General features: G+C 32.1%; 1 protein-coding gene across 1 annotated transcript in view; it reads right to left on the bottom strand.

Annotated features, from left to right (window-relative positions):
- Positions 1-5,165: 5,165 nt before the first annotated feature.
- LOC122268880 (uncharacterized) overlaps positions 5,166-13,158 on the bottom strand; it is a 64,561-nt gene continuing 56,568 nt past the window's right edge. The window contains exon 4 of the mRNA XM_043039669.2: positions 5,166-12,732. Within this exon, the coding sequence (XP_042895603.1) occupies positions 11,365-12,645 (1,281 nt within the window). The 5' untranslated portion in view covers positions 12,646-12,732 and the 3' untranslated portion in view covers positions 5,166-11,364. The remainder of the gene's footprint in view (positions 12,733-13,158) is intronic.

Below are 13,158 nucleotides of genomic sequence, written 5' to 3'. Positions count from 1 at the left end.
CTCAGCCAATTGAAAATAAATCATCGCTAAATAATTCAAAATGAGCCTAAAATTCCATGCGAGCTCTCCGATTCTGCAAAAAGTGTTTAAAAAACTGTGCTTTTTAACACTGAAGGGAGCCGCGTGACTTAATGGTTAAGGCGTTGAACTGGCATAATTTATAAACGTCGTTGAATAGCTGATCCAATTTTTTGGATTTACGACTACTAATCTTCAACTCCGCAGGCTTGTAATTTTGAACCCAATCCAGAAGACAACAGAACTCTTGACTCAAGTAGTGAAAGAAATTTGCCTTTACGGAGGACTTTTTGATGGAACTAACCCGCATTTGTGTTACACGAAGAGGAAAACCACGAAAACCTCTCACGGTTAGCCAGAAGACAAAAGTACTATAACTCATGATCCGTTTACCACTGAGGATATTTTACGTCAGCATTGTGGTCGGTGCAAGCTGGATGCGGAATTCATATCGACCTGCCATCGCTGGGATTCGAACCAGGTTCACGTCTTTGGAAGGCAAACACTCTATTCCCTGAGTCATCAGGCACTGAACTGTCATAGAACTGGGGTTCGATCCCACTCAGCTTCAGATCGTTAGATACCAGCTTGTCTGAGAAATAAATGCGGCCTGTGCTCTGCGCTGACCACATTCCCAAAATCATGCCGTTGGTTTCAAAACTGAGGGGTCTTAATCATCGCGCCCCCCTAACTCATAACGGGGTGTTGTGGGTAAACTTTACTTAGCCAAAGGTTCATAAACTGATTTTAATTACAATATTTTTTAATATTTGTTGTAGTTAATTTACGTCGCATTAGAGCTGCAAAATGGGCTATTGGCGACGGTCTGGGAAACATCCCTGAAGATGATCCGAAGACATGCCATCACAATTCTGACCCCCTGCAGAGGGAATGGCACCCCCGCTTCGGTAGTCCGACGACCTGCACGCGAAGTCGAGCACTTTACGGTAGAACAGTTTAACGAGGACCAATACCGCACACCCTCGGTCCCTACGCAGACTGATCCAAGTGATCACCCACCCGCACACTGACCGTAGCCAGTGATACTTGACTTCGATGATCTGCTGGGAACCTACAATATTTTTTAATCAATGTGCACAGTGATCTAAAGTAATATTTTTTTTTTTTAAAAAAAAAGAGACCATGCCGAATAACTTTTGATCTAATAATCGTAAATTCACGTTCTAGGATTCAATCCTAATAATTCAAGGGGAATAAACATTCCTTTTTTTCCTATAGTGAAATAAGCAAAAAGTAAAAATAACATTAAGGGGTCAAACTTTAGAGCACTCTCCTGACAGAACTATTAGGACCATATTTCCCAGGTTTCGGCTACCCCCTACATTTTGGGGGGCAGAAATCCGAATCAGTCGAAAAAAGAACAACGTTTATTCAGAGAAAGTAAGTTTTGGTGCCTAATTTCGTAACTTAAAGTAGTATATTTAAGGTCACGACCTTGAACCATTTAGTCCTAGAACGTGAAGATCCGATCATTAGAACAAACGTTATTCAGGGTGGTCAGCTTTTGTTTNTTTTTTTTTTTTTTTTTTTTTTTTTTTTTTTTTTTTTTTTTTTTTTTTTTTTTTTTTTTTGCGCTCTGAATATTACAAAACTTAGCAACAATTTTCTGGTAAAAGCAAAAACTGAGAAGAGCTACTGTAAAGTAACTTACTAAAGAAGTACCTAATTTAATTAAAACGTGAAAATCCGATCATTAAATCAAAAATTATTCAAATTAATGCGCTTTTCTTTTTTTTTTTCTTTTTTGCTCACTGTTTTTATTTGAACATCATATTGAAACAATAATAAATAGGGATGTCCAAAGTCTTGAAAATTTGCCCGGTCCGGGTACCCAACATACATAGTGATTTTTTTTTTAATCCATTCGGTTTTGTGTACCAGGTAAAAAAAAATTTTCGTTCCTTCTCCCCGGCTGTTTCTAGGTACGCGGTAAAAATAAGATTTATTACCCGGCCGGTTATTACAGCATTTATGCAAAATAATAAAAAATTCATAAAATTTCTTTCGATTTTGAAAATTATAGTTTTATGTAAATTATAATAAACCTAGGATTTTATTCATATACACGTATATGAATAAAAACCTATGTATATTTTTTTATACGTTTTTGATGGAACAAATGTGCTTTCGCGTTACAGGGAGAGGAAAACCACGGAAATCTCCCACGGTAAGGGGACTCTAACCCATGATCCGTCAACCACTGAGGATATTTTACGTCAGCAGTGTGGTTGGTACGAGCCGGGAGCATAATTAGTTTTCAGAGAGCCATCGCTGGGATTCGAACCTGAGTCACCTCGATTAGGTTAAACTCTCTATCTTCTGAGACACCGTAACGCGTACTCATCCATTTGACAAAAATCCATTTATCATTACTTTTATTTTAAAGTTAACGATATATATATATAAATAAGGGTGATCTTAAATTTGCTAATTAATTAGCGCAGGCGACATGTTAGGCTACGAAATCAGACATAAAACGTACTTTTTCTGAATAAACATACCTTTTTTAGACGGATTCGGGTTTTCGATCCCCAAGGTTAAGGGGGTAGCCGCAGTCCAGGAAATATGATCTTAATAGTTAGGTCATGAGAGCCGTCCAAAGTTTCGACCCCTTAATGTTAATTTTACATTTTTGCGTATTTCGTTCTGAACTAAGCGAATTGAAAACTTTTTGCATCCAATTATATAATTCGTTATTTCATGCAAAAAATAATTTTTAATAATTACTTAAAATAGTCGAAAAACTTTCAAATTTTATGGAATACAATTTTGTACAATAATCTTGTTGTTGTTGTAGTTCGCTTACGCCGCACTAGAGCTGCACAATGGGCTATTGGTGACGGTCTGGGAAACATCCCTGAGGATGATCCGAAGACATGCCATCACAATTTTGATCCTCTGCAGAGGGGATGGCAACCCCGCTCCGGTAGCCCGACGTCCTGCATGCGAAGTCGAGCACTTTACGGTTGAACAGTTTAACGATCAATACCGCACACCCTCGGTCCCTACGCAGACTAATCCAAGTGGCCACCCACCCGCACACTGACGACCGCATCCAGCGATGTACAATAACGTGAAGAACGTAATTTTTGCATGACACGGAATTCAAAATTTCAGCACAATGGGCCAAATAGTTTCTGAAAAATCAAATCGTAAAAAAATTGTATTATTAAAATTCGATTTCTCAGTAACTATTCGACGTTTAACTGTAGATTTAACTTTTTTTTTTAAAAAAATTCAATATTTTTTAAAAATCCAATACAAAACACTAGCAATTTTATAAAATATCAATTTTTAACTACAACCATCGCTCTTCTAGTTGAATTTTGAAATATTTTAAACAACTGACTAATCAGATACAATTGTTTTATCTTCATTATTTTATGTTAAATCATTTCACCAAATAGAGAGTATATAAAAAAATTCCTCTCCATATTTTAAAATTAATGAGACAGATCATAGTCTCAATAAAATTCCGAGAAAGTAGTCGACAGCTGGTTCAAAAGTTTTGGTGCAAATTATCAGCACTAGCTCAGCCTTGTACCAACAGAACCGTTAAAAATTTTCTTCGTTTTAAATCGGTTCTAAGGAGTCTAAGCTTTGAACAATCTTTATCCTAAACAGAAGCAAGTTATGCAGTCTCTATGTAAACCTAGAATTAGTCTGGAAACAAACCACTTGCCAGCTACGACGATCTCAAATTCGGTAAGTTACGCCACTTACATTTTCGTTATCCTCTTTCAGCAAAAATAAATCTCTAGGTAAAATGTTTTGTAAAGTTAACTTCTAAATCATCCTATAACATGATAGAAAAAAAAAGCATGATGATGAGAGCTAACTTTTTAACCCAAATTTATATTAATAGTGAATCCAAAGTGGTAAAGCTATCAAATATGAAATTTAAATTTCAATAGAAAAGGATATTTTTAAATTTCTCTTTATACACATATAAAACATGTCATCAACTAGATACAATTTATTTTGTTTATTCTAATGAATAGACCTATAACTTATAAGTAATAAAAAAGTAATTACAAATCTGCAAAAATTGAAAGCTTTATAAATAATTATTAGAAATTTAATAAATTATAAACACGCTTACCTAAAGATAAAAGACAGATTTCACACCGTTAGAAACAGGCAATAATTATATCTTGGTCTTCATTATGTGTTTTAAAACAAGCCAACAAATTTCTGCTATTGTGTATGGCAATTCTTTAATTACACCATCACAAAAGCATAAATTACCAAGCTTGTAGTGCAGTTCAGCTTCTTAAATTCTTTGAAGTTTACATCCAGAAATAGTTATGACTGTAATAAAAGAACTAAGGGTGTTTTAGAACTCTAAATCATTAGCTATCATTATTCTACATTGTATGCAGAATAAAAAAATACCAAGCAAAAGGCCAGGGATGTTTCAGTATCAATACCTGTTCGCACAAACTACAATTGTCAAGATATCAACAAAACAAAATAGCATAACTGAAACTTAGTATATACCTATATTGCCCAAAAGCAGTAAAAATAAAAAAATTTACTTCACTTGGAAAGAAATTATTAATTTATGCACTATTATTTGCACAGTTTTTGCAAATGAAAAAGCAGTTAAAATGACTTCCTTTAAGCAACCTAGTATTAAATACCTTAATTTTTTTAATAACAGTAGGCATAGAATAAGATAATTCACATAAAAAATAGTTTTGTTTTTAATGAATCCAATTAACTAAATAGAAAAAATTAGTTTTATGCCAACAAATATTTGATAGACAAACATACTTTCAAGATCTGTTTATTTAAAGACAAAAAACTGAAATTTGTCACACTTTACTCTCACATTATTTTAAAAAATTGATTTCATGAAACGTATCAAAATAATTCAGAAGTTCAAATTAAATTAAGTACTATAGTTAGTTATAAATTTTTTTATAACTAACTCTACAGTGAAAATTATTATGAAAAATAAAATTAAACAGCCAAAGAATTTCAAACACAATGCCAATATTTTTATGAATATAAGGCGAAATTTATGATAGCACAGTAGTCAAGCGAAATCCATAGTATTATGAGAATTGAATTTTATTTCTTTGGCAATCTTTTTGTGTGTGAATTGTTTTATAAATAAGTATATATATTAAACAACTTTATCTTTTTTTTCATAAATTTGAAATTTTACCCCCAAGAATTTAACATTTCAAGGTTTGCATAGTTAAAATTGTTTTGATGTGGTTTTGTTGTGTTTGATTGTTTTTATGTGGAAATCAATAGCAATAACTGCTAAAAAAATAGAATTATTGTGTTACTCAAATGAGCTATTCGAATATGTCCTTGTGTCTGTAATATATAGAGGCATTTAAAAACCAGATAAAACTCCATATCCACTGCCAAAAATACAATCTAAACACTACATGAATTTACGATATAAGTGTAAATTGAGAACATCAAAAAAAGTTTAAATGCATGATTCAAATTTTGTATGTAGAATTTGAAATGAGAAATAACTGGAAGTTTAAAAACCCTGTAGGAATTAGTAGCACTAGCTGCGAAAAAGTAGACAAAACTATGAAAACATTTAAAATAAATAATGAAGCAATTTTAGTTTCAGGTGTAATAAAATTATTAAGAAAACAAACAAACCTGTTTCTTTTTTTTTTAATGAAAATTCGTAGCAATAACTATTGAAAGAATGATTGAAACGCTGCACGGATAAATGATATTGGCGCAAACCGAGTGTGTCAAATAATGATTTCTTTTCTCGAATCTGCAATTCCAACTCCGAATGCTGTAATAATATTTATATTTTCTTTAAAAAAATCTTGATGATATCATTAATAACTGAGCAATGAAAGACATGCGACATCAGGATTTTAAAAACAGAGTAAAAAATTGTAAGAATAATTGACTAAAATTTTTTTTTCAAAACACTATTTAAAATGGAATTGGCGTGAGTTGTACAAGTATTGTGTATGATTTAATGTCTAATAAAATGTCCCCTATGACAAAAAAGTAACTTGCCCCAGGATTTTGTCAGTTTTCAGCACTACAAGGTAATACCCCAGCCGCCCAGGAGTTTACATACCCAGAAATAAGAATTACAACAGTCTCTTTGGATCGAAGCTTAAACAAGAGAAATTAAAATAAAATAATTTAATTGGCTAGAAATTACTGCATTATACAAGTGTAGAACCTATTTTCATTTATTTGATTAAGATGAATAAAAAAGCAAGAATGAAGTAACAATTTATTTTTGATTTAAAGATATATGAAAACAAAACTGAAAAACATTTATTTAAAAAAAAATATTTAAAGAAATTATGGAGAATATTTAATTTAAATAAGTAACAACTGCTTAAACAAACCTAAAAAATTGGTAAAAAGTGGGTAAAAAAATTGTAATCAAAAAATGCAGTATTCGCTAGAACCAGAAGTGAAAGAATAACATAATTTTAAATCATTGAGATAAATTGAATTTTACTTGAAATCTAAATGAAAATTTGTTCATGTTTAATAAATTTTAAAGCTTATCTCTTAGTTTCAAAAGTATTAGTTAAGTTAAATTACTTGTAATTAGTACTTATCTATCTTCATGGACTCCACCAAATAGAAGCCTTGAATATTCACCCAGGAGTTGGCACAGGTAAAAGAGGCAGGCTGAATTTGAGATGGATAGATGGTCTACAGAAAGACCTTTTGGTCTCAAAAACTAAAAATTGGAGAACACTAGAAAAAAAAAGGTTAGTTAGGAAAAAACCTTTTTGAGAAGGCCAAAGCCCACCCTGGGCTGTTGAGCCATTGATGGTGTATTTGTATTGAGCTGGAACACAAAATATAGCAGATTTATCACACTCATACCAGCCAACACTGGAGAAATAAAATAACAGATTTTACTTGTGACATTTTTTAGGCAACGAGTAAAGTTTTACACCATGTATAATCGTGTAAGTCAAAAAGAGAAATTCAAAATTGGAAATAATGTAATAATGTTACATTTAGCAAGGTAAGAAATATGTAAATAAATCTTAATCTAAAAAAGATTTATTTAAACCATTATTTATAATTACTTAAACCAGGGGTCTGTATAGAAGAAATTTAGGTCTGTTAACGGACCTTTCACAAAATCTTTCCATAAAAACGAACCCTTCACAAATTTGTTTATCTTTATTACTGTTTTGTTAATTGAATAAACCCTTCATGGGAAAAAAAAAGGATGGTTCCACGATACGGAAATCTCCCTCCCCCGAAACGAACTAAGTTTTCCAAGTTTAAATTCCAAACTTAGTATTCTAAGAAAATATTTCTACTTTTACAAACATCGTGTGCACAGTCTTATTGATATTAAATGATACTTTTTTTTTTGTAAATAAATTATTGAACTATTTATATTTATTCATAAAATAGAATATTATGTAAATAAATATTTCTGGCAAATTTTTAAATAAAATATTAGAAATTATAAGTTGCGTTATTTAAAATATGTCAAATGAAATTATCAAAAATCTGAGTGATTTTGCTTCCATTATTCGTCCGAAAGGAATATTCTGCGTTGAGCAGTATAGGCTAAATACCAAATAATTGTATGTTGCGTCTCTAATTTAGTAGAAGCAATTGTTGAGCATAATCTTGTATCTATTTACAATTTAAATACTTTTTAGCAATTTTTGCAATAACAGGACCCTGGTTGAAAGAATGTGACTCAAGGCTTATTTTATATTCACAAATTATAAGTAGTTTTTTCACAATTTTACGAAAACAGGACCTTTCACAAAATATCTGGACAGACCCCTGCTTAAACTACTAACACTTAACATACTTCAGTACTGGAATAAGAGAAGTGTTTTTGTCATCAGCAAATATTTTATTGCTGAAATTTAATAAAAAAATTTCAACAAATACAGAGAACTTTGAAAATATATGGGTAAACAGGAGATAGTTGTAAAATACACCAGCCTTCATTAAAAAAACAGGAGACTTATTTAACAAAAAATCGTAGTGGAGAAAATTTCTCATTGAGACGAACTCAATCATAATAATTAGTCTCCTTTAACAACATGCACTCAGTCATCACCGGAAATATGATAATCAATCTTACATATAACAGTTCATATGTCCATGGCATGCACAACACAACAAAAACACATCTAACGATTATGCTCAATACTCTACAATCAAAAATTACAAATTCATAGTATTCCTTTCATGTGTAGCAGACAACTATTTTCAGAACAACTATGAATCATGTCGAACATTTTTTACTATAATTTTTTTTTTTGACAAATTGCACAGACATAAGTTTTTAGAAAATGTGCCTTTCAGAACAGTATATTGGTTTCAGAAGAAAAATTTTAAAATAATTTGTTAATGATCACATCACGATTATTAAATGGAATCTTGGTATTTTACTTACGAAGCAAGTTATAGAATTATGATGAAAACACTCAAAAATAGCACCAAATGTCATAAACATCATGCTAGTGCAAACAGAGCATAAATTGAATTTAAGTAATAGAAATAAAGGAGAAATTATCCTGTATTGTTTGTCAGAAAAAGGCAAAAATTAAAGAATTAGTTACAAATAGCTCATGAATAACTTTCATAAATTGGTAGGGCATTATCAAAGCATAGTGACCACAACTCAGGACATTTCCTTCACAATAACGTGTGAAAAAAATATTAAAATAAATTTATTAAAATAACTTGACTACACTTTCAATCATAACTCTAAAATAATTTTTAAAAAAATACAATAACACATAATAAATAACAAATAAAAAAAATCCGCAATAAAGTAGCTGCCCCATATATAATAAGCAAGTCAATGCAATCCCTATTGGGTTCCGAAAAACAAAATATTGAGACACGAAATGATAAAATTTAAATTTCGCATTAGGCGGCAATTTAACAATTTATTGCTCATATATGTATAATCGCACAAATGAGGTTCGGGGAAATTCAGGTATCCCTGAAAAAATATTCGTCAGGAAAAAAAATGAGACAATTTTTTTTTATTCCTTATGCCCTATCTAAAAAGAAATAGAATTTTTTTTATTATATAAATATAACACAAATACAGTTCACTGTGGACACAATTTGTCTGAGTTACAACCAGTGGCAGTGTCATTTAATTGCAGGCACAACTTGCAAAATAGGCACAATTAGTTGTTCGTACACCTCATGGTTGGAAAAAAGCCTGTTTTTTTTCCCTTCAGATTTGCTAGATTTAATCAAGTTTTTCCTACATGTTGAAAACCAAGGGTGGCGCCAGACTCTGCCCGACAAGGGGGTCAGTCTCCCCCGACAGGGGGGCTTAGGCAAATTAATTCAAAATATTTAAATTAAAACGAATTTCATACTTTAAATTTTTTTCTCACATCAATTTTTTGAAGTGTGTTTCTAAGAATCTAAACTCACTAATATTGATACCATAATGAGTAGATTCCTTTTAATGTAAATTTAAATCTAATTTTTTTCTGTTACCGATGTATTTTGTACTGTATATGCAATTTACCATACATTGTAAGCATAAAAATTATTTCTTTAATGAAAAAAAAAAGTTGTAGCAGTAACCGCAATTTCAAAAAATTTCTACACTTCTTAATCTCATAACTCAAAAATTATTCGTTAATAAAAATTTAAAATTTCATGCACATTTAACAAAACATTGATATAAAATGTTCTTTTTATGTGCATCGATTGGCTTTTGAATCATTTAAATGTTTTGCAAATAAAGTTTTAAGTACATTTTTTGCATCCACGTATTCCATCTTAAGATATTATGCCCCGTTTTGAACGAACTTCGAAGTGGTTATTGCTCATAAAACTGTAAAATTCGAATTGTTTTTTTTTTTAATGTTACATAGTATAATTTTACGGACAAAAAAAAGGCTATTTTAATGAGGGGACTCGACGTTAATATATATTGTAAATAAATACAAAGAGACTTTTAAAATTTCTCCTTGCGTCTCCTTTTTCTTTTCAAAGATGCTTTTAAAGTGAACATCTATGTCCGGCAAAATGCTAATTTCTCCATTTGAGAAAAAGAGTAAGTCTATCGGCTTAAAATATAAGATTCAAACAATATAGTTTAAATTTGTAATTATTTTTCAATTTACAAATTTTAAATTTGCCTTTGAGAAACAAATATTAACTAACTTAAATTTTTTAAAAAAAATTGCCACACATGGCTGCTGTTTGTCTGCCTATGTTTTCGTTTCTCTGCAAAGCTGAAAGTACACTTTCTACCAAGATTTCTGTTTCGCCCTGCAAAAGCTTTTTGCATATTGACATACGCCTGCTACGAATAACCTTTTACACAGTTAATTGATTATTGTTTACCAACGCGAAACATTCTTTCCCCTACAATTTAAATTTGCTTTCATAGTTACGAAATTTAAGTCACAAAAAATGGACACTAAAAATGAAGAAGTTAGGGGACAAAATTTCGAAAAATAGGAGTTTTTTTTTCTTTCTCATGACTTATTTGACCGATTTTGCTTAAACTTTGTATTTTGACATTTAAAATTGCAAATGATGAAAAAATTGTACACTTTACATTTCTTAAGTTTCTCGACTTCCCTTAAATAAAGTAATTGTTTATTGATACCTCGTCCCGCCCTATTCAGGGCACACGAGAGTAGAACAAACATTCTACAGACAAAACATACATAAAACAGAATAAATAATAAATAACAGAATAAATGCAGAGCATTGCGACATCGAGATAGGCATAGGAATTTTGATACACTTGTTAAGTTCAAGAAAGTAAATGTAGATTAGTAACTGGAAAACATAAGTAGATTATTTTGACAGCTGTCGAAAGTGTAAGGCTCTCAAAGAGGCTGGATAGCAAGAATTTTGAAAGGAAATATTAAATAAATAAAAATAAAAAATAAGAGTCAGTTATAAAACGTATGCAATGAGGAAAAAAGTTTATAAAGTTTCTCTAGCTATAGATATATTCAAGAGACATAAGTGAATAGATTGTGAAGAGACTGAGAAGTTATAGCTAGAAGGTGGTAACATTTAATAATCATTAGAATGAGATCGTAATTCAAGGAGGGCCTGGCGATGCGCAGGGCAAGTGATGTCTGAGACTTGATGATAAGGATTATGGCTGGTTCCAAAAAAGGTATTGGTGTGCCAACAGTTGATGCAAAATTTTTGGAGTGACATTCATTTGTGTGATGGTCGCCTCCGCAGTTAGAGCAAGTGGCGAATTCTTGAGTGCAAGAGTGGGTGGAATGATCAAGACCTTGACACCATGTGCAGCGTCGAAGTAGAATTCTTTTTTGACAATGCATCTGTTAAGGCCTATGTAGATGTGTTTTGTCCTCAGGAGTTGTTGAGCAAGTTTATGCGATACATTGACAATGATATGTTTTTGTCAACATGTTTTTTGTGAGGTATTGACTTTGTGTAGGTGATGGTATTGTCAAATGATGATTCACTGAAATGCTGGAGGATGTTGGATATACTGTTGCCATCAAAGAGAGCTGGTGCATTCAGAATTATAAGTGAGGTAAGGCGTTGTTCTTTGTCGTGGAATTCGAGCTTATTTTTGATGCTATTTGTTAATTTAGTCATTGCCTCATGATCGTGAAACTTAATTTCGACGAAATTCTTTGTCTTGAAAACCTTCTTCACAATTGGTAGCGTTGTAGAATCATTTATGATTTCGACGATGTCATCACCAGATCTGTCGTCTTCAGCAGTGATGATAATAGGTGCGGGAGGAAACTGTCTCTTGGCGATTTCGCTATAAGTTGGAGTATGGCAAGATTGTTTAAGCTCGTCTAGCTGGTCTGATATCCTAATAATTTGTCGCTCTAAGTTCTTAATATGTGTTGGATCAACTTTATCTGAGAGTGTAGAAATACGGTGATCTAGTTTTTCTAGTTGTTGAATTTGTAGGTATGATGAAGAGGACTGGCAGCTGAACAAGGTTTTAATTTTTTGGATTGCCTCATTGAAGCCTGTCTCTTGAGTAATTGAGAGTTTGAACTTATCACCATATTTGCTCTCTACATTTTTAACGATTATGCTGATTAATGTGTCTAATTCGTGAGAATTGTCAGGAGTTGGCAAAATTGAAGCAGATGGAACAGTAGTGTTGGCCGTTGTCGGTAATGGGGAAGATAGAGAGGTAAACTCATGATCGATGTTTGTGTTTAGAACGTTGTGGATTGTTTCGCTGAGTGGAGATAAAATAGCCCGCGGTAGAGTATTCATTGGACTATTCAGCACTGATTGTTGTGACATAGATAATGGATCGGCCTGAAGATGTGAATTTTCTTGAAAAGGATTAAATGGCGATTTAGCCGATATTTGGGATAAAGAAGATGTTTGTGTTTTGCTAACGCCTTTAGCTTCTGTTTGTTCTATGTGAATTGGAGAATGATGGCCAGTTCTGGGTAAACCTGCTAGATTGCTGTTTTGTTGACTTTGAAGATTTTGGCTGATTCTTACAGCTTGCTTAAAAGGAGACTCAGACGAATTGTGAACTGAAGGGAGATAACTTTTGAGACGTGTTAATGAGATGTCACGAGGCGGTCTAGATCTGCCAGAATTGTTCACTGGTGTTTGTTGATCAATTATAGTGCTTACTGTGTTCATGTTGGAAGATGTTGGTGTACCACTGATGCCTTTTGCCTCTATTTGGTCTCTGCAGACTGGAGAAAGGCTACGAGTTCTCGATGAAACCTTAAATAAAGTAATAATAAATGTTTACTAAAAGTTTTATTTTGCACGAAATTATCTTTAGAAAAGGAATATGAATTGATTGATCAGATTGGAATTGTATGCAAAACTTTTTCAATTAGCTTTAAAAAAAGTGGGCTGTAGTAAAATACGCAAAAACTAAAGTAAACAGTAAAGGGTGCTAACTTTCAAGCGCGCTCCTGAAATAAAACAATATTTCTAAAACAACAAACAATACAATATTCTACTATATTTCGGGGGTCAGAAATCCGAATCCGTCGAAAAAAAGGTATGTCTTATCGGATAACGATTTTATGTCTAATTTCCTAACTTAAAATATTGTTTGGACTAATTACTTAGTATATTTGATACAGAGCCGTTTTTATGTTTACAGGAGCCCTGGGCTTGTAGACTGGGCCCTTTATGAGT

The sequence above is a fragment of the Parasteatoda tepidariorum genome, chromosome X2, assembly GCF_043381705.1.
Source record: "Parasteatoda tepidariorum isolate YZ-2023 chromosome X2, CAS_Ptep_4.0, whole genome shotgun sequence".
NCBI classification, from domain to species: Eukaryota; Metazoa; Arthropoda; class Arachnida; order Araneae; family Theridiidae; genus Parasteatoda; species Parasteatoda tepidariorum.
Note: the sequence above shows the minus strand (reverse complement) of the source record. Positions and strands in the feature narration are given on the sequence as shown.